Source organism: Drosophila busckii, chromosome 2R, assembly GCF_011750605.1.
Source record: "Drosophila busckii strain San Diego stock center, stock number 13000-0081.31 chromosome 2R, ASM1175060v1, whole genome shotgun sequence".
NCBI lineage: Eukaryota > Metazoa > Arthropoda > Insecta > Diptera > Drosophilidae > Drosophila > Drosophila busckii.
Window position 1 is genome coordinate 5309956 of NC_046605.1, and position 18919 is coordinate 5328874.

Here is an 18919-nt window from a genome sequence, read left to right on the forward strand (position 1 = left end):
TCTTGTGCGCTTTGTTTACTTTGCAATTTGTAATAATATTAGCTGTTTGCATAAATGACGCTGCAGCTAATCAGTAAACACTTGAGCCTATATATCTATCTAAAATAGTTATCAGCTGCATCAGCTTTAGGCTGCTCTGTGTGTGTGTGTGTGTGGGTGTGTGTGCGTTTTTAAATTTATTGTTTGCAAACAAAACTGTAAAACTGCAAATTAAATGCTACAAGCAGCAGCAGCAGCATCAGCAGCAGCGGCAATGGCATGAGATAAAGCTTGGCAATTGGCTGCTGTAAAAATACTGCATACGTCGCTCTGGCTGCGAGATTAGCAGCAGCGAATCTTGATAGATAGACAAGCGTCAACAACTCGTTAAACTTTCGGATAGACAACCTAGCACAGCAAACACAAGTCAAAGCGTTGAATGAGCTGCGAGCTAAGAGATTATTGCTGTGGCTGCTACACAGTTAAGATCGCAAATTATTTGGGCACAACATGCCACTCGTGCTGCAAATGGTGACGCGTGCGGTTGTACAGCTACAGCTAATTGCTTGTGAAAAAAGCGCTGCAAATTAAAATAAATACTAACTGTGTGTGTGTGAGTGTGTGTGCGCCGGAAGCGGCCAATGTGCTAAGCCTACAACAAGCAAACAACAAGCATAACCTAAAATGTTGCAAAGTGAGCAGCAGCAGCTTAAAGTTGAAGCAGCTGTAGTGGAAGCTGCGCCGCTGCCCAATGGCGAGCTACCAGAGGAAGCTACCAAATTGCTGGACAATGGCCAAGCGGCTGCACCAACGCGCAGCAGCAACAAAAGCAAATTCAAGTGGTCGAAACAAAAATCGGAGCAGGAACGTCTAATGACTGCAGAGATTAACAAGCTGCTGGACGACAGTCCGCTGGAGAAGAATGTTACTTGCGGTTTTTGGTTGCTGCGCGGCGCTTTCTTTCAGCGGTGCGTATTATAAAATATAAACTATTAAGCAGTTAATAATTTGTTTGCAGCTTTGCCAATCAAACTGCATACGTGGTGCTTTATGGCCTGGTCGGCTGCATATTCTCCATGACCTATGCCTACTTCAATGGCACCATTACCACCATAGAGAAGCGCTTTAAAATACCATCCAAAAATACGGGCATTATATCGGTGGGCAATGATATAAGTCAAACTTTGGTTTCAGCTGTGCTGGCGTATTATGCAGGCAAAGGACATAGACCACGCTGGATTGGCTTTGGTAACTAGGAGCGCACAATCTAAATTAGTAAATTTAATAAGCGTTTTCTATACAAAGGACTGCTAACCATTGTGATGTTTTGTTTGATGACTACGTCGCCGCATTTTCTGTACGGTCCTGGCGAGGATGCTTTGTCGCTAACTGCTGAATTTGGCGCTATACCTGTGGAGAATGCCAGCTTGGAAGCCATAGAGGAGCAGCGCGCTAAGATTTTGTGTCGCCTGCATGGCGGCGGTGCGGAGTGCGAGGAGGGTGAAGGCAACTTTGCACCACAAGTTTTGCTATTTGTAGCGCAGTTCATTTCAGGCATAGGCGGCTCACTCTACTATACGCTGGGCGTGTCCTATATGGATGATAATACAAAGAAATCCAAGACGCCAGCGCTGCTGAGTAAGTAAAGCTTATCAATAGTGCACTAGACCTAGACACAGTGCCTAGCTTAAGAACAAATACTATAAACCAACTAAGCTGCATATATAGATAGGCATAGATATAATCTTTAGAGCGCTGACTTGCTTTAACGCATGAGTCAGCGCTTTGAGCGCTGATAAGCGATTTGCTGACAGCGTGTGATTACAATTAATACAATGAACTTGTTTTAATCAATTTAATGTGCTTATTTTTCTTAAGCAAAAAACCCCAACTGATTAAGCATAAATTGCTTGCAGGTCTGTCCTACTTTCTGCGCATGTTGGGTCCTGCCATTGGCTATGCGCTGGCGTCGTTTTGTTTGCGTTTGTATATAGCGCCGCAGCTGCATCCTGTTATCAACAACAAGGATCCACGCTGGCTGGGCGCTTGGTGGTTGGGCTGGCTAGTGATGGGCGGCCTGTTGGCATTCTCTGGCGTTTTTCTGAGCATGTTTCCCAAGGAGCTGCCGCGTGCTGCTGCGCGACGTCAAGTGGAGGAGAAGCGCAGACGTGAGCGTTTAGCGCTGCAACAAAAGGAGAGCAATGAAAAGGATAAGCTAAGTGTAGAACTGGAAGCACAAACGCCAGCTGAGCCGCAGGCTTCGTTTAAGGACATGCTGCGCACTTTTAAGCGTCTGACTACCAACAAAACTTACATGTGCAATACGCTATCGAATATATTCTATTTGATTGGTTACACACCCTTTTGGATATTCACACCCAAGTATATAGAAGTGCAGTATAGACAGTCGGCAGCTACCAGCAGCATGGTAACAGGCACTGTAGCCCTGGCATTCTCTGCCATAGGCGTGCTGTTGTCCGGATTTATTATATCGCGCTATAAACCGCGTGCGCGTTATATGGCTGCCTGGAATGTTATTATAGCTGTGCTGGTGGTCGCTGGTGTGGTCACTTATGCCTTCATTGGCTGCCCGGACAATGAGCAGTCGGTCATTGTTAATATACACGACAAGGCGCTGCATGAGGTGGCCACTTGCAACTCGGCCTGCGCCTGCGACTATGTGCGCTACTCGCCAGTGTGTGGTGAAAACAAAATGACCTACATTAGCGCCTGCCACGCGGGCTGCAAAGGCGAGCACGTCAATGCAGCAGGCAAAAGGGTAAGCTAACCGTCGCTTAAGCTTATGTAACTATATTAAAGTTATGCTTACAGATATTCTATGACTGCTCCTGCATACCTGCTGGCCATAATGAAAGCTATGCCTTGGACTCCTTCAAGCGTCTTACAGCGCGTGACTTGGCTGACAGCGCAGTGCCCAGCACGCCCTATTTGGAGGTTAGTCTACTTAGTCTTAGCTTTAACTTGTTGTTAATGCTTTTTGCTTTGCAGCTACTCAGCAGCGGTCAGGCCATGCCTGGCGCTTGTCCTGTCAACTGCTGGACACAGTTTGTTGCCTTTCTGTCCGTCATGTGCTTTCTCAAGTTTGTTGGCGCCGCAGGCAGAGCTTCGAACTTTTTAGTTTCAGTGCGCTGCGTGCCTGAGCAGGATAAAACTGCAGCCATGGGCTTTGGCATGATGCTGTGCTCCATGTTTGCCTTTATACCGGGTCCCATTTTCTTTGGCTGGATCTTTGATCGCATGTGCTTGGTCTGGGGCAAAACCTGCACCAACAAAGGCAACTGCTGGCTCTACGATCCCAAATCCATGCGGTTAGTTAGCATATTATATATTTAAACTAAACTCACTTTTACTTTGCTGTTTAGTTATACACTCAACTTTACTGCTGCTGTTTTTATATCTCTTGGCGCGCTGTTCGACTTTGGTGTCTGGTATTATGTCAAAGATCTAAAAATATTCGATGAGGAAATCAAAGAGGTCGAAATGCAAATTGTGCAGCATGAGGAAGAAGCTAACCCCGAAAAGACAACAGAAATCTAATTATAATGCTTAGCTTTAATATTAAATATTACAAGGTGCCTATCATTTACTTTATACGCCTGCATGTGTATATATAACAAAAGTTTTTATTTAACAAGTGTGATGTCGTTGCAATAAAATATATAACTATATATTATTCGTTGTCTGACGCGTGTGATAAAAAGCCAAACGTCAAGGCTCTCAGTTCACTATTAGCAAGCACATATACTAAGCGTCCTTAGTTAGTTTCTATATAAGTACAGCCATATATTTAACATAAGCATATGTGTATTTGTACAATTTGCAATAAAGTTTCAAGCACACACAGTTTATCTCAGTTTGGATTAAGACAAAACTGCACTAGCGGTTAGACCTAGAGATTTGCGCTCTAGTTTCATTGCAGCAGTTGCAGTTGCAAAATTTCCAAGGAGCCACATGAGCAAACTAAGTTTTTAAATGAAAAGCAAGCTGCAGTCGAGGAAGCTCATGAATGTGGCTTTTGGTTTCTCAGAGGGCCACAACTACAAAGGTAAAGTATAGAAGGTGCTACAGAATTTAAAATCTACCTCAAGAGCAACCCAAAATTAGCTTCGAGGTGGCTTAAGCAGAAACAGTTAAATCTTTTAAAGGCAAGAGTTGCATTTTAAGCCCTTTTTTATAAATGGTTGCAACTTTTGTTGGTTTATCTAAGCTGAGCCTCGATTTGGACAAAGAGATCTCGCACTCCCTATATTTCCTAACTATTTCGTATGATAAAATCCCTTTTGTGAGTTTGCTGCGGCACCCCTGTCATCTCATCTCGGAGGTCCACGCTTACAAAGTTTAGAAGATACCACAGAATTGAAAATCAACCTCAACAGCAAACCAAAATCAGCATCGAGGTGCAGAAGCAGAAACAGATTAATCTTTCAGAGGTTAGACTTTAATACATTTTTTTATAAATAATTGCAACAAGATATTTAGAGCATCTCTATAAGTTCCACCCCTACTTCGATTTGATCTAAAAGATTTCAGACCAAAACCTACAGTCTTATCAATAAAACGAACGCACCCCTGTATATATTCTCTTATTTTGACTCATTCGATTACTGCTGCTGCTTTCGATTTACAGCTCTTACTTCGATTTGGTTTAAGAGACATTTTTTTTAATAATTTCTTTACCTAAATATTTCGAACGATAAAATCTCTCTCAGCACCCTTGTCATCTCTTATTTTGACTTATCTGCTTGTCTATTTACAGATTTGCCACTGAGAATGTCTATGTGGTGGTCTATGGTATTGCTGGCTGTCTTATCACTATGGCCTATTCCTACTTTACTGGCACCATAACCACGCTGGAGAAACGCTATAAAATACCCTCACAAGTATCAGCAGTCATAACTATTGGGAATGATATAAGCACAACGTTTACTTCCGCCTTTTTGGGTTATTATGCAGGCAGAGGACATCGACCGCGCTGGATTAGCTTGGGTACAACTAAAGCATGAGCTTGACCCTGATTAACTTTAACTTTACTCTAGGTCTAGTTATTATAGCTTGCTTTTGTTTGCTAATGACAGTGCCACATTTGCTATATGGATCAGGCGCTACAGCTTTGCAGCTAACAAGTGAATTTGCAACAAACTTAAATGTCAGTGAGTCGGCAGATCGTAGCCTTTGTAATAAGCTAGAGGAGGACTGCTTTGAAACTACTTCCTGGACGCCCATTGCTTTACTATTTGCAGCGCAGTTTATCTCAGGCGTAGGCTGCTCGCTGTTCTATACACTGGGCGTGTCTTATATGGATGATAATACAAACAAAGCAAAGACGCCCGCGCTGCTGAGTGAGGCAAGTCCTTGGCATAAAATTAATGTACTCACTGTATTCTATTTGCAGGTTGGTCCGCCTTTTTGCGCATGCTGGGCCCTGCGCTGGGTTTCTCCTTTGCATCGCTTTGTTTGCGGCTTTACATTAGTCCGGAGCTCAGTCCGCTTATACAGCGCGATGATCCACGCTGGCTGGGCGCCTGGTGGTTGGGTTGGATTATCTTAACAGTTATACTGTTGCTCTCTGCACTTAGCATGTGCATGTTTCCCAAAGCGCTGCCCGGCACTATTGTTCGCAGTCAGCCCTTAACTGAGCTTTCCTTGAAGCACATGCTCCAATGCATTCGACGCTTGCTGCGCAACAAGGTCTATGTCTTTAACAATCTGGCTTCCATCTTTTATTTATTTGGCTATATGCCTTATTGGTACTTTACGCCCAAGTATATTGAAACGCAGTATAAGCAATCAGCTTCCAAGGCTGCCATGGCCACAGGCACATTCGGCTTGGGTTTCTCTGCAGCTGGTGTGCTGCTCTTTGGCATGTTCATCTCCAAGTATAAGCCCAGCGCACGTGCATTTGCTGCCTGGAATGCGCTCGTTGATCTGCTTACAGTAGCTGGACTCATTGGCTATGTATTCATTGGCTGTGATGGCAGCGATTCAGCCACAGCCATGTCGCCCTATAACGCCTGCAGCTCCACTTGCCATTGCGAATATGTGCACTTTGCTCCTATATGTGCTGCCGATAATGTTACTTATATTTCAGCTTGTCACGCTGGCTGCAGCAGCAAGCAGCAGAATGAGCTTGGCATAATGGAATACAGCGACTGCAAGTGCATCAGCAATTCAACAGTTGTGAGCCAGGTGAGCTTAGCTCTTAAATTTCATTACATATTTTTACACTATTTCTTGCAGCCACTAATTGCTACGGCAGGTGCTTGTCCAGTGGATTGCTCGCAGCAGTTTCTCATTTTCCTCGCTGTCATGTGTTTGCTTAAGTTCGTTGGTGCCTCAGCTAGAACTTCGAATCTCTTGCTGGCCTTGCGTTGTGTTTCAGCTGAAGACAAGAGCATTGCTTTAGGTTTTGCCAGCATGATTTTGGCTATACTCACCTTTATACCAAGTCCCATATTCTTTGGCTGGCTGTTTGATTTTAACTGCGTGGTATGGGGCAAGATCTGTGGCAGTCGCGGACTGCTTGGCCAGGGTAATTGTTGGCTTTATGATACCAAATCCTTGCGGTAAGTGCTCTGCAATTTATTAAAGCAAATTTAATAACTTTTTATATCAATTAGTTATACTATGAATATTGTAGCAGCTGCTTGCATATTTTTGGGCAGCTTTTGGAACATAGCTGTTTGGTATTATGCCAAGAATCTTAAGATATTCGACGAGCAAGAGCACAATGCTAAAGAACTTGAGCTGGAAGAGCCAATTAAACTAGAGACATAAAGTTTACTCTTTAACTAATTTAATTTAGCGCTTATAAAGTGCAGGCTGTATATTTATCATAAGCATATATGCAATAAAGTTTATCTTATCTGCGCATTAAGTTGGCTTAACCCAAGGTCTTGTAAAGACTTTAGCTAAACTGCATTGTCAGCTTGCAAGTCGATTTAGTCTTAGCTAGCCAGACGTTGTATTAAAATGTCAAAGGAGCCAAGTGAGGATACCAAGTTTTTGAATGAAAAGTGTGAAAAGCAAAAGCAGCCTGAGCTAGAAGAAGATGCAGATCATCTGTGTGGCTTTTGGTTGTTCAAAGGTCCACGACTACAAAGGTAGCGTATATATATATATATATACATATACATGCTTGAACTGCTTTATAGATTTGCCAGTGAAAAAATCTACGTTGTGCTCTATGGCATAACGGGCTGTCTTATTGCTATGGCTTTTGCCTATTTTAATGGCACGCTCACAACGCTGGAGAAACGCTTTAGAATACCCTCGAAAACATCTGCAATTATATCAACTGGCAATGATATCAGCACTACATTAAGTGCCGGCTTCTTGGGCTATTATGCAGGGCGAGGACATCGTCCACGCTGGATTGCATTCGGTCAAGGCATTGTAGCATTGTTTTGTTTAATGATGATACTGCCACATGTGCTCTATGGCCCGGGCAAGGATGGTTTGAAGCTAACACGCGAATATGTGGAAATGGAAAATGTCACTGAAGCGGAAAATCGCAAGCTGTGTAATAAGCATGAGGACGAGTGCCTGGGAAATGTAGTTGTATCCTGGGCGCCCATCATATGTTTATTTATAGCGCAGTTTATAGGTGGCATAGGCTGCTCGCTGTTCTTTACGCTGGGTCTGACCTATATGGATGATAATACGACGCGTTCAAAAACACCAGCATTGCTAAGTAGGTCGAAAATATAATTTTCTCACTTGAGTAATTAACTTTAATTAAAGGTTGGTCCGCTTTTCTGCGCATGCTGGGACCTGCTGCGGGTTTCTATCTGTCCTCGCTTTGCTTGGACTTTTATATACGTCCGGACTTGCATCCGCTAATACAAAAGGAAGATCCACGCTGGTTGGGCGCCTGGTGGTTGGGCTGGATTGTGCTCTTCTTTATACTGCTCATCTCTGCAGTTGTCATCTATATGTTTCCCAAGGAGCTGCCCAGCGCGCGCGAGCGTCGACTTAAGTCAACGGAAACTAACAAAGTTCAGTCCTTAGCGGAGCTTTCATTTCAGGACATGCTCATATGCATCAAACGCTTGCTGCGCAACAAGGTTTATGTCTACAACAACATCGCTTCCTTGCTCTACTTTTTCGGCTATATGCCGTATTGGATGTTTATGCCCAAGTATATTGAAACACAGTATAAGCAATCAGCTTCCAAGGCTACCATGGCTACTGGCACATTCGGCTTGGGTTTCTCCGCAGCTGGCGTGCTGCTCTCGGGTTTTGTCATCTCCAGATATAAGCCCAGCGCTCGTGCAATGGCCGCCTGGAATGGCATTGTTGATCTGCTCACAGTAGCAGGACTCATTGGCTATGTATTCATTGGCTGTGACGGCAGCGATTCAGCCACAGCCATGTCGCCCTATAACGCCTGCAGCTCCGCTTGTCATTGCGAATATGTGCCCTTTGCTCCCATATGCGGTGCCGACAATGTCACTTATATATCACCTTGTCACGCTGGCTGCAGCAGCAAGCAGCAGAATGAGCTTGGCATAATGGAATACAGTGACTGCAAGTGCATCAGCAATTCAACAGTTGTGAGCCAGGTGAGCTTAGCTCATAAATTTCATTACATATTTTCACACTATTTGCTTGCAGCCGCTAATTGCCAAGGAGGGTCCTTGTCCAGTGGACTGCTCGCAGCCGTTTTACACTTTCATCGCTGTCATGTGTTTCCTCAAATTCGTTGGCTCCTCGGGCAGAACCTCCAATGTGCTGCTGGCTTTGCGTTGTGTTGCAGACGAAGACAAGAGTTTTGCTCTGGGATTTGGCAACATGGTGCTCTCCTTGCTTTGCTTTATACCAAGTCCCAATTTCTTTGGCTGGTTGATTGATAGTTTTTGTTTGGTATGGGGCAAGGACTGTAGCAGCAAAGGCAACTGTTGGCTTTATGACACCAAATCCTGGCGGTGAGTGTTCAGTTCTATCGCTTACAATAACATTTAATTATATATTTTATCTAATTAGCTATTCTATGAATCTCATATCTGCTTCGTGCATATTTTGTGCTAGTTTTTGGAACTTTGGAGTTTGGTATCATGCCAAGCATCTGAAGATATTTGATGAGGAAGCAGAGCAAAAGCCTAGGGAGCTAGAAGTGCTTGCCACAGCAGCGCAAAAAAAGGAAGCAAGTCAATAAGATAATATGCTGTTATTATATTAAGTTTTCAAAACATTAGCGTTGTTCAAGCTTATTTAGAATAAAGATAAAATGTCTCGCAACTTTATAGACGTTGAGTTAATTGCTTTACAAGCGGCCACAAAGCTCAAGATAAATCTTGCTAACATCTTATAACATTTTGTTATAGCAAAGTTAGTCGTAGCTGCAAGTTCAGCATGAGTGCTGACAAAAAGATTGCGCCGGAGCAGTCTCCGTTTCTGGAAGACAAGCAGCAATTAAATTTAGAATATCAGCAAAAGTGCACAAAGGAAAACAAAGATGTGTCCTGTGGCTTTTGGATATTCAAAGGCGCTTTTATGCAAACGCTGGCAACCGAAAAAATGTTTGTAATTATTCATGGACTAGGCGGTTTGGTTGTATCCATGGGACTTGCCTACTTTAATGGCACGATATCGACATTGGAGAAGCGCTATAAAATATCCTCGGAACTATCAGGCATTATAATAGGTGGTAATGATATAGGCTCGGTGCTAACATCTGCCATTGCGGGCTATTGTCTAAGCAAGGCGCATAGACCACGCTGGATGGCTTTTGGTATGTTGATTGCATAAAAGAATGTTTTTATTATTAACAAATTTAATTAACAGGCTACTTTACTTATGCCATATTCTGTTTGTTAACCTGTTCGCTACACTTTATTTATGGCGCTGGCGCGGATGCTTTGCAGTTAACACAAGAATTTGGTGGCTTTAAGAACGAAAGTGACTTTTTAAAAAGTTCACAAGGCGATCAAAAGCTTTGTTTGAGTCATGCAGCCAATTGCAAAAAGGAGGAAGGACTTTGGGTGCCGCCTTTGATTTTATATGTAGCGCAGCTTATAGCGGGCATAGGCTTGTCTATGTTTTGGGTAGTGGGTGTTGCTTATATGGATGATAATACGTCCAAATCAAAGTCGCCCATACTGCTGAGTAAGCTACTTTAATTAAAAGTTTATTATATAATTTAATTTTTATTCCTCCTCAGGTGTCTCGGGATTTTTGCGCACTTTGGGTCCAGCTTTGGGTTACTGTTTAGCTTCTGTTTGCCTGCGCTACTTTATTGAGCCTTATTTGCATCCCATAATAACACCCAAGGACTCACGCTGGCTGGGCGCCTGGTGGCTGGGTTGGCTTATCCTCGCTGTGCTTGCGCTGCTCTTTGCCCTGCTCATGTACATGTTTCCCAAGGAGCTGCCCAGCACGCGTGAGCGCCGCTTAAAGGAGATCGCAAGTGGCAAGCACGAGCACATAGAGCAGAAGGAGCTCTCCTTTGGCGATATGTGCGCCTCCATCAAGCGCTTGATGAGCAACAAGATTTACATGTACAACACCAGCGCTTCGCTGTTTTACTTCTTTGGCTATTTGGCCTACTGGATCTATACGGCCAAGTATATTGAAATTCAATATAGACAGTCGGCAGCGGTAGCTTCTATGGCCACAGGCAGCATTGCCTTGGCTTTCTCCGCCTTGGGTGTTATACTGTCCGGCATTATTGTGTCCAAGCTTAAGCCCAAAGCGCGCTCCTTAGCTGCATGGAATGGCATGGTGGACTTTGTTACCTTGGCTGGCGTCGTTATTTACATTTTCATTGGCTGCAGCGATAGCGACAAGCTAACATCACTTTCCAGCTCAACTAGCAGCTGCAGTGCCTCCTGCCATTGTGAGTATGTGCACTATGCGCCCATCTGCGCTCCTGGCAATGTCACCTATATATCCGCCTGCCATGCCGGCTGCACTGGCAAAAGCAAGGATCCAACTGGACTCAACATGTACACCGGTTGTGACTGCATGCCGCTGCCCAATTTTACAAACAGCAGCAATGTAAGTTATTCTATTACTTGCTTGCTTTACAGCTAATCGCATCGTTTAATCCTTACAGCAGCAATATGCATATGATGGCGCCTGTCCTGTAGACTGTCAAAATCAGTTTTATATGTTTCTTGCCGTCATGTGCATGCTAAAGCTAATCGGCTCCAGCGGCAGAACCTCCAATATGCTCATATCACTGCGCTGCGTTTCGCCTGCGGATAAAACCTTTTCACTTGGACTCAATGCTGTGCTGAATTGTCTTTTAGCCTTTTTGCCCAGTCCCATTGTGTTTGGCAAGCTTATGGACAAGTATTGCATTGTCTGGGGCAAGACCTGCAGCACCAAGGGCAACTGTTGGCTCTACGATACGGCAGCCCTTAGGTAAGTAATTAAAAATGAAACATTTGTATAGTCAATAACATTTACTATTTTTACAGATACACATTTAATTTCGCTGTGGCTTGTTTTCTGTTTGTTGCCTGCTGCTTGAACATGGGCGTTTGGTACAATGCCAAGAATCTTAAAATATTTGATGAGAAGCCGCCGAAAAACAATGAGAATGAGGATGATTTGAATTTAGCAGCAATTGGTGATATAGTTAAAACGCCCTTACAATTAGAAGATCCTTAAGCTTATATATGCAGTATTTCGAGTTTAAGTATAAGTTATCTTAATGGTGTTTATCAGCTCAAAATAAAAGCAGTCATTGTGAAACGATTGAATTTTATAAAGATAAAAATTTGTATGCTAAACTGCTTTTTAGCTTTATAATGCGCGCGAGTGCAAGACATCTTATCATTAGTCTAGATAAGCTACTCGAGCCTAACTAAATTATTCCATCCATTGACAAGGAACTGCCTGCTGCTGTTTATCTTGCTGTATCAACATTTGCCGTCATGCTGATTGTCTTTTTAATCGAGAGCGTTGAGGTGTTACCTCATTTGCATTTCAAGATCATATCTTAGAACTATCAAAGAAGTAAAGTGAACTTGACTTACTTCTTTGTAACTTATTGTTAGACATATATCTCCTCCGCCTCATAACCATCGGCAAGACACCACAATGCATCGAACATTATCAATTGCAGCAAACCGCCGCCTGCTGTACAATCCTCTAACGATATGGGCGGCACTTCATTCTGCACTTGAGCGCAATAACAATTTAATCTATCGTTATTTAGCAGCCCTAAGCATATAGGCCTGTCATGATGTTCCTCCGTTTTCCACATATCCACCAAAACAGTTGGTATCGAAGATATATAAAGTCTAAACAGCGCCTGAGCATCGACATTTTGTGCAAAGTTCTGACTGAGCCTTTGCAGCTGATCCATGTAGGTGCTTTGATGAAACAGCTCATACTCCATGCGCGCCAGACATTGCGCAGACTTGGCACAGAACATACTTTGGAACACCTTGCTCAGGTGACATGTGTCATTAACAATTTGCGGCAGCTCTGATCCGCTAACCATGAACAATTCTTTAAACGCAGCCATGTTCAGTTTGTTCTTGGCAGCAACTATGGCAACAAAGTTTTGCATGCTGTTGCCCTCAATTTCAAGCATTATATTAACCATGACACGACAAACATCCTCCTTAGTAATTAACTGTAAGACAGAAAGTTAGCATATATATTAAGTTTCAGGCAGTTACATACGGGCTGCTGCAATTCCTCCGCAGTCATATTTCTTTTGCGTGCTCTGGCCATGCTGCGTGCATAGCAAAGACGCTGTTCATCCTCATTAGTGCGTGACACAAATATAACAAAGATCTAAAAAACGGACTATTAGTTTATGCCACAAGCGAGTTGATAAGCTTACCTTATGTATATACGGTTCCTTTCGCACCCAATGCTCGCCCACATTTAGGGAATATGTATTTGAACGATCGATGCGATGCAGCACATCTGGATTATAATACTCGAGGCCATCGTTATTGAAAGCCCTGTGCACGCGTCGCAGCCGCCAGCGCACCTTTCCTGAGAACACATCATATTCGTTATCGTTCATGCTTTTTATTTCAGCAAAGTCGTCTGGCTGCACGGATACGCCAAATTTAGAGATTGGAGCTCTGCCTAAAAGCGGTAAAGTGTAAATATCATTCGATTGAGCACTTGCCGGCAATATATACCTGGCCTTATGAATCCCTGTGCCTGTGCGTCGGCTTCTTCGTTGCGCGCTTCCATCAGGCGATTTTGCAGCTCAATCTTTGTGCCTTCAGTGCTCAGGTTACGCCCGCATAACTCTCGCACCAAATCACGCAAATTAAAGTCGGAAAGCGGCAGCTCCATTGTTAAATTGTAAATATTAAACAGCAATTTGTTGATACAAATACAAAAGAATTAGGGTGACCGCTCGAATTTGCACATATCATCCACAATGAAAATGAAAAAGAGCGCGAACATATGCTTGCTCACTGTAGAAGGCTGCCTGCTATGTCACGACGTTTTTGAATTTGCCGCCCTGTGTGCTTTGAAACTTACTTGAACTATGTAATTTTCACATAGCACACACATTTCCTGGAAAATCACAGCTAAATTTTCATTTTTCAAATGCAATAGACCTAATCCAATTGGCTTACTCTCAGTTGCTCAATATGACGAGTGCAGGAAATAGTTGCCGCACATGGAACCAAAAAATCTCTGCTGGCCTATCCAGAAAATGTGACAACTGCTTTGAACCGTTGAAAGGACCATGCGCCGAACCCATAACAAAGGTGGTACCAGAAAACCCCACCGAAATTGATCCTGACGATCCCGAATGCCTGCCTTTACCGCTATTGGAGCCGCCAGCGGAAGGTGTGCCGCCGCCTCCGGGAACTTTGCCGCCACCGGAAAGTTTGCCCGAAGAGCCAAGGAAATCTTCCATTGTCAAAGCAATTTTGGAACCAGAATTTGAGGGTCCAGTACGGCGCTTTGTAGACACAGCACCATTCTGTGCCACGTGCTCAACTGATCCTAAGCCTGATACTGAGCCAACCTGCACTCTAGCCGATGCACAAAACCGCGAAATTAAAAATAATTTTTGTTCAGCAAAATGCAGGCCCCTAAGCACAATGTTACACTTGGAGGAGGTAACTGTCGACTAGCTTAAAATACAATTTAATTATAATTTCTATACTTATACTTAGTGGACTAAGCGACCAAGACCCAAGCCTACGTATAAAAATAGTGTTATACTGGATGAGAACACAATAGGAGGTCGCGCATTTCCCGTAAAATTTCGTATACGCCGACAGACGAATCATTGCAACAAATGCGGACGGGACCTGCTGCTGCGTGAAAATGTTACGGACAACACCAATGTGATACTCATCTCCAACTGTTGCGACATTGAAGTCTATCCATATCATAAAATCGAAAACTGGCATCGTGTGCCAGTGACCACAATAACCGCACAGCAAAATTTCAAGCGTAGAGTACTCAATGAGACTTGCCAATTGGAGCACAAGGCTAAAAAGGCTTCTATGATAAGTAATAATCTTATGATAAGATAGTTGATAAAAAATAAATCAAATAGTTGCAATAGTACAGCTAGAAAAAAAAACCGTTTGCTTTGTTTTTGTACATTGTTTGAATTTAATTTAATGTTGCATTTAATTTAATTTCAATTCAGTCGCATAAGCATACTTAGCATATAAGTCCTACAAAACTAAAATTATATATTAGCTTAATATGAAAAACAGCGCTGCCAATTCACAATACGAAGACGTAGGGAAACTTGAATATATTCTAATGATTTTCAAATTTATATGGCTATATTGTTAATTATTGTTGCTTCAGCTAAGTTACAATTTGTATATATGCAGAGACATAGTATTAAAACATGATTGATTTGTATGAACTTGTTAACATTATTAATTGTTACATTTGCTGGCTATAGTTTTGTTAGTTGGAATATTGCTTTGTGATTTGGGCGACTGGCTGGTCTGGCTGTATGTGTTCTGTTCCCTATGCTAAACGCTATTGTTTCCTCCTTTTGCGCATGGCGTTGTATTGCAATTGCATCGATTTTTGAGTGATATCGAAAATTCACAACTATAGGTTAATTATACATACTTGTAGTAGTAGTAGTAGAAACTAGTTATTATAGCTACATATGCACTTGAATGTTAATATTAAAATTAGCTATTGTTTAAACTACTTATCCATATTTTGGATTATTATGTAAGCGTCTCTTATACTGTCTGTGGAGTCGACAAAAAGTAAAATGTTGTCAATTAGGGGGAGGGGGGCTGTGGAAGCCTATGCCTTGTTGTCCACGGGAAAGAAGTCTTTGAGTAGAGTGGTGCGACGTTTCTCAGCAATATCCATTTGATTCTCGAGATCACCCAGGTCTGTTGTCTCCGCACGCTCAATTTTCCACGACAAGTTCTCAATCTCAGCCTCTAATTGTGCCTGCCAAACAAAAATTGTTAATATATGATATATATAGAGTACGCTATGATTTCACTCACCTGCTGATATTCGAATAGATTCTTGCGCGAGCCCGCCTCCATATAGTAGGCATAGGGATAGGTATATTGCAGCGTATAACGGCACTTGGCGAGCAGTCCTGCTGCATTGAACAGATACTGCCAGTCGATCCAGGTGCCGCTGCCATTCATCACCTTCGAATTGATGCGCTGCCGCAGGCGATCTATGGTCTGCTGCTCCAGCTTGAGCGACTTGGAGTGATTCTCCCAGCGCTCATAGTAATGCAGATACTTTTTGAGAGCCTCGCGCGCCTGCACATGCACCGATTCGTTGGCTATATTGGGATTGTCCTTGTAGCGTGAACACTCGTAATACTCGGAGCCGTGCGTCTTCCAGTCGCCCAGGCACATCCAGCAAAAGTCGTGCTTGCAATTGAAGCACTGCATGTGATTGCAGCCGCCGTTCTTCTCGATGCAAATGTGACACTTGGGGCAGTCTTTGGTGTGTGCGCTTATGTAGTTCGCCGTTTCGCTGTCATCGGCGCACTTGGTTAGCCACTTCTTAATTATTTGGCAGTCTGTGGGCGCATGATAGTCCATGCCGCATTTGAAGCAAAAGCCTGTGTGGCAAGCTTTGCAAATGGCACGCTTGGCAGAGATCTCCGCTGATTGCACTATGATTTGGCAATTGGGTCCGGGGCAAAAGCGCAGCTCCGGATGCGATTTGACGTAATCCTTAAAAGCAAACTGCTGATACTTGTCGCGCATGACGGGGCGTGTGACAAGCGTCAGCACCAGATCCTCCGGCACGCGCACATTGCAATTCTGTGCCATGCAGCCAATCTGTATGGAAATGCCCTGAAAGATTTGCGTCTCAAAGTAAATTGTCCAGCAGTCCTTGCAGAACGAGTGGCCACAAGCCAAGCTATAGAATCTGTCACTCGGCTGCGTACTCGCGCAGACCGGACACAGTCTACGATGCTGCGACTGTTGGGATGATGAATTTGTACTAGAGCTGGATGACGCTGTTTTGTAGCCACTGCTGCCCAATCGCACCAGTTGTGCCGCTGCTGCGGCGCTTGTCGTTGCACCTTCCGTTGTTGTTGCTGTTCCCGTCGTTGTCGTTGTGGGCGGTTTGATGCGCGCTGTTACCAGCAAGGCGTTCGCATCTTGTCTATATTTCTCCATCACAGCATTGCTATCCCATTGGTGTTCGAGCAGCAGCACCTTGGCCAACGATGGTGTTATTTGTAAAAATGTGTTTAATTTCTCTACCAGCTCGTTTAGCAGTTTCTCTATGTCCTCCACTGTTAGGCAGTCGTATTCAAAGTATTCAGGATCAGCGAGCTTGGGATTGAGTCGCTCCACATCACAATCTTCACCTGCAAAGAATAAACCAATTAGTAAAATATACTAATATAGGTAACTGCTTTAGTAAGCACTTTCCCCACTGGGTCTGCGGCACCAGGTGCAATAATTTAACGATTTAACCTAACTGTCTACCTGCTTTTCATTGAAACAGCACGAAAAGCAAAGCCAGGCCACACATTTGATACAAAAGCCAAGAGAAATGAACATAAATATAACTGTGGGCTGCATGCTGACGAATTGATTGAATTGATTGCCATATTTACGACTGTTGAAGGCCAAAATATATTACAACGCCGGCTCTGTGTGAGCTCAAAACAAAGCAAAGAGATCGCAGACGAACGTCAGGTCAAAAGGCAGTCTGAACAGCGTTTAACGGTTGAAAATGCACGTAAAACGCAGAGCGACAAACTCAGGCAGACACTTGAGCACGCAGCACGCATTGAGTAAGTGAGTAGAGAGAGAGAGAGAGAGGTGAGGGTGTGGGGTTCAGGTAAAAACATATGAGCGACGCGTACAAAGCAATAACACAAAGAGAGAAAGAGCGAGCGAGGGAGAGAGAGACAGTCAAGCCTGGTTTGAACAAGCGCGCGTCCATTTCAAGTTCAATTTCATAATTAAAGCTTCATGGTCAAAAAGCAAAACGTAACATAACGTACCAAGCGCAGACGACGTAGACGACGCAGAGACGACGACAACGCCAAAGTGAACAATTTACAATTTACAGTGAAACGTCATTAAATCAAACGAGTAAATTAAAACAAAAGGTCTAAACACTTAAGCGTCATAGCGAAGCTTCACTGCATGCATTAAATTTTGTACTGTAGTAAAGACGACGCCCGTATGGCATTGGAGCGTTGGCGATGGCCAGGGCGAGGGCAATATATAAATGTGAAACTTGCACGCTGGCTGGCGGTTGTTTTTTTCTGTTGTGGACAAAAGGGGGGTGGAAATAAGCAAAGAGTGTGGCAAGGAGACGAAGTTTAGGGGGCACGCAAATATTGTATAAACTTAAAAGGCGAATGTCAAGAGCTCGAGCCTATGTACGAGCGTAACAGAAGGTTAAATGCAAAATATATTTATACACATGTAAACATAAAACTGTGTAAGTGCCTTTGTTTGTTTGTGTGTGTTTGTGACACAAAAGGTGAATAACCAAAGCGCATGCAATCATTACACAGATACAAAACAGTCTTTTTTTTTAGTACACCAATAAGAAACTAATTCCTGCTTGCGTTTGTGTGTGGAATCGATATGCAATGTGTAATCAATAGCCGTACTTGTTAATGTAACCGCACACACACTTACACACGCACTCACACACCCACCCCCTCAAATGTCACTTACCTGTATTATAGTAATCATAATCGTCGTCAAACTCTCCATCGTTGTCCGAATCCAATTCCATTTCAATGTCCGAGTCCATGGTGTACTATGTGTTCAAGTGTAAGTGTGTGTAACTGCGTTCTTGGTTGACTGCCGCTCCCGTTGCCGTTGTCTTGCCTGTTTCGACGGACTGAAGGGCGAGTGTAAAGCAAAATACGTAAAATTACTTCTTTACAAGGCTACTGCACACGCAACGGGGGTTGGTGGGGCTTCTTTTGTTGCTGCTTTGTGTAGTGGAAGATTTAGTTATTGTTGTTGCAATTCTCTGCTCGCACTCTCCATTTTACATTTACATTTACATCTACACATTTAGATTTAGACCCTCTGCTGGAAGAGCTTTAGCTTAGCGGGGTGGCGCGGATCCGGAACACACACGAACACACTCACACACAGGCTGCGTATTATTTTCGTTTCACATATGTATGTATTCATATATGTATACACACATACACAGCCACAGCCTATTGATGCTGCACTCAATGCTGTGCGTTTGATTTGTACAAAAATAGACACATGCACCTAGTTTGTTTCTCGCCACCGATTCGCTTTTGTTTAAGTGCAATTACAACGCAATGAAAATAAAAACATCCCGCAGTAAACCTTTTTTCTTTGTCTTCTGATTTTTCATTCGCACCAGTGCTGACAACATGGATTTTTTGACGTCAAATCTGGCTTTTTTCAAATTCCAATTGCGGGAAAAATACGAAAATAGGCTATTCAGTAGAGCTGAGCAAAGATTGATTTCCATACTTATCGATTTGTGCGTTATCGAT

At 43.3% G+C, this 18919-nt stretch overlaps 7 protein-coding genes across 11 annotated transcripts; 5 read left to right on the plus strand and 2 right to left on the minus strand.

The window, feature by feature from the left end:
- The first annotated feature begins 281 nt into the window (after positions 1-281).
- Positions 282-3837, plus strand: LOC108596176 (solute carrier organic anion transporter family member 74D). Of its 2 annotated transcripts, XM_017981684.2 has the most exons (7): positions 289-947; positions 998-1227; positions 1285-1617; positions 1896-2758; positions 2812-2934; positions 2989-3308; positions 3363-3837. In XM_017981684.2, the coding sequence occupies exons 1-7, from the start codon at positions 664-666 to the stop codon at positions 3535-3537; spliced, it is 2328 nt and encodes a 775-aa protein (XP_017837173.1). In that variant the 5' UTR covers positions 289-663; the 3' UTR covers positions 3538-3837. The 2 variants fall into 2 exon arrangements, with proteins under 2 accessions (XP_033148929.1, XP_017837173.1); XM_033293038.1 differs by having other exon boundaries at positions 282-947; positions 2812-3308.
- Positions 3543-6858, plus strand: LOC108594757 (solute carrier organic anion transporter family member 74D). Its single transcript, XM_017979896.1, has 7 exons — positions 3543-3604; positions 3920-4045; positions 4757-4986; positions 5037-5339; positions 5393-6186; positions 6238-6563; positions 6618-6858. The coding sequence occupies exons 1-7, from the start codon at positions 3543-3545 to the stop codon at positions 6772-6774; spliced, it is 1998 nt and encodes a 665-aa protein (XP_017835385.1). The 3' UTR covers positions 6775-6858.
- On the minus strand, positions 6486-13318 carry LOC108596181 (maker69). 3 transcript variants are annotated; one of them, XM_017981691.1, is made up of 5 exons: positions 13110-13318; positions 12800-13053; positions 12637-12750; positions 11982-12586; positions 6486-6572 (listed from the first exon to the last, which is right to left on the minus strand). In XM_017981691.1, exons 1-4 carry the CDS (start codon positions 13267-13269, stop codon positions 11999-12001), a joined length of 1116 nt encoding a protein of 371 aa, XP_017837180.1. In that variant the 5' UTR covers positions 13270-13318; the 3' UTR covers positions 6486-6572; positions 11982-11998. The 3 variants fall into 3 exon arrangements, with proteins under 3 accessions (XP_017837180.1, XP_017837178.1, XP_017837181.1); XM_017981689.1 differs by lacking the exon at positions 6486-6572 and having other exon boundaries at positions 11864-12586; XM_017981692.1 differs by lacking the exons at positions 6486-6572; positions 12637-12750 and having other exon boundaries at positions 11864-12586.
- LOC108596179 (solute carrier organic anion transporter family member 74D) lies at positions 6952-9231 on the plus strand. Its single transcript, XM_017981687.1, has 5 exons — positions 6952-7100; positions 7152-7690; positions 7741-8561; positions 8614-8924; positions 8983-9231. Exons 1-5 carry the CDS (start codon positions 6970-6972, stop codon positions 9152-9154), a joined length of 1974 nt encoding a protein of 657 aa, XP_017837176.1. The 5' UTR covers positions 6952-6969; the 3' UTR covers positions 9155-9231.
- LOC108596177 (solute carrier organic anion transporter family member 74D-like) lies at positions 9345-11718 on the plus strand. 2 transcript variants are annotated; one of them, XM_017981685.1, is made up of 5 exons: positions 9345-9730; positions 9784-10104; positions 10160-10995; positions 11054-11364; positions 11421-11718. In XM_017981685.1, exons 1-5 carry the CDS (start codon positions 9352-9354, stop codon positions 11611-11613), a joined length of 2040 nt encoding a protein of 679 aa, XP_017837174.1. In that variant the 5' UTR covers positions 9345-9351; the 3' UTR covers positions 11614-11718. The 2 variants fall into 2 exon arrangements, with proteins under 2 accessions (XP_017837174.1, XP_017837175.1); XM_017981686.1 differs by having other exon boundaries at positions 11057-11364.
- Positions 13319-13464: 146 nt separating the features above from the next.
- Positions 13465-14510, plus strand: LOC108596182. The gene is made up of 2 exons (XM_017981693.1): positions 13465-14051; positions 14109-14510. Exons 1-2 carry the CDS (start codon positions 13575-13577, stop codon positions 14472-14474), a joined length of 843 nt encoding a protein of 280 aa, XP_017837182.1. The 5' UTR covers positions 13465-13574; the 3' UTR covers positions 14475-14510.
- Positions 14511-14550: 40 nt separating this feature from the next.
- On the minus strand, positions 14551-18812 carry LOC108596180 (potential E3 ubiquitin-protein ligase ariadne-2). Its single transcript, XM_017981688.1, has 3 exons — positions 18108-18812; positions 15435-16774; positions 14551-15375 (listed from the first exon to the last, which is right to left on the minus strand). The coding sequence occupies exons 1-3, from the start codon at positions 18184-18186 to the stop codon at positions 15223-15225; spliced, it is 1572 nt and encodes a 523-aa protein (XP_017837177.1). The 5' UTR covers positions 18187-18812; the 3' UTR covers positions 14551-15222.
- Between the last annotated feature and the right edge of the window lie 107 nt (positions 18813-18919).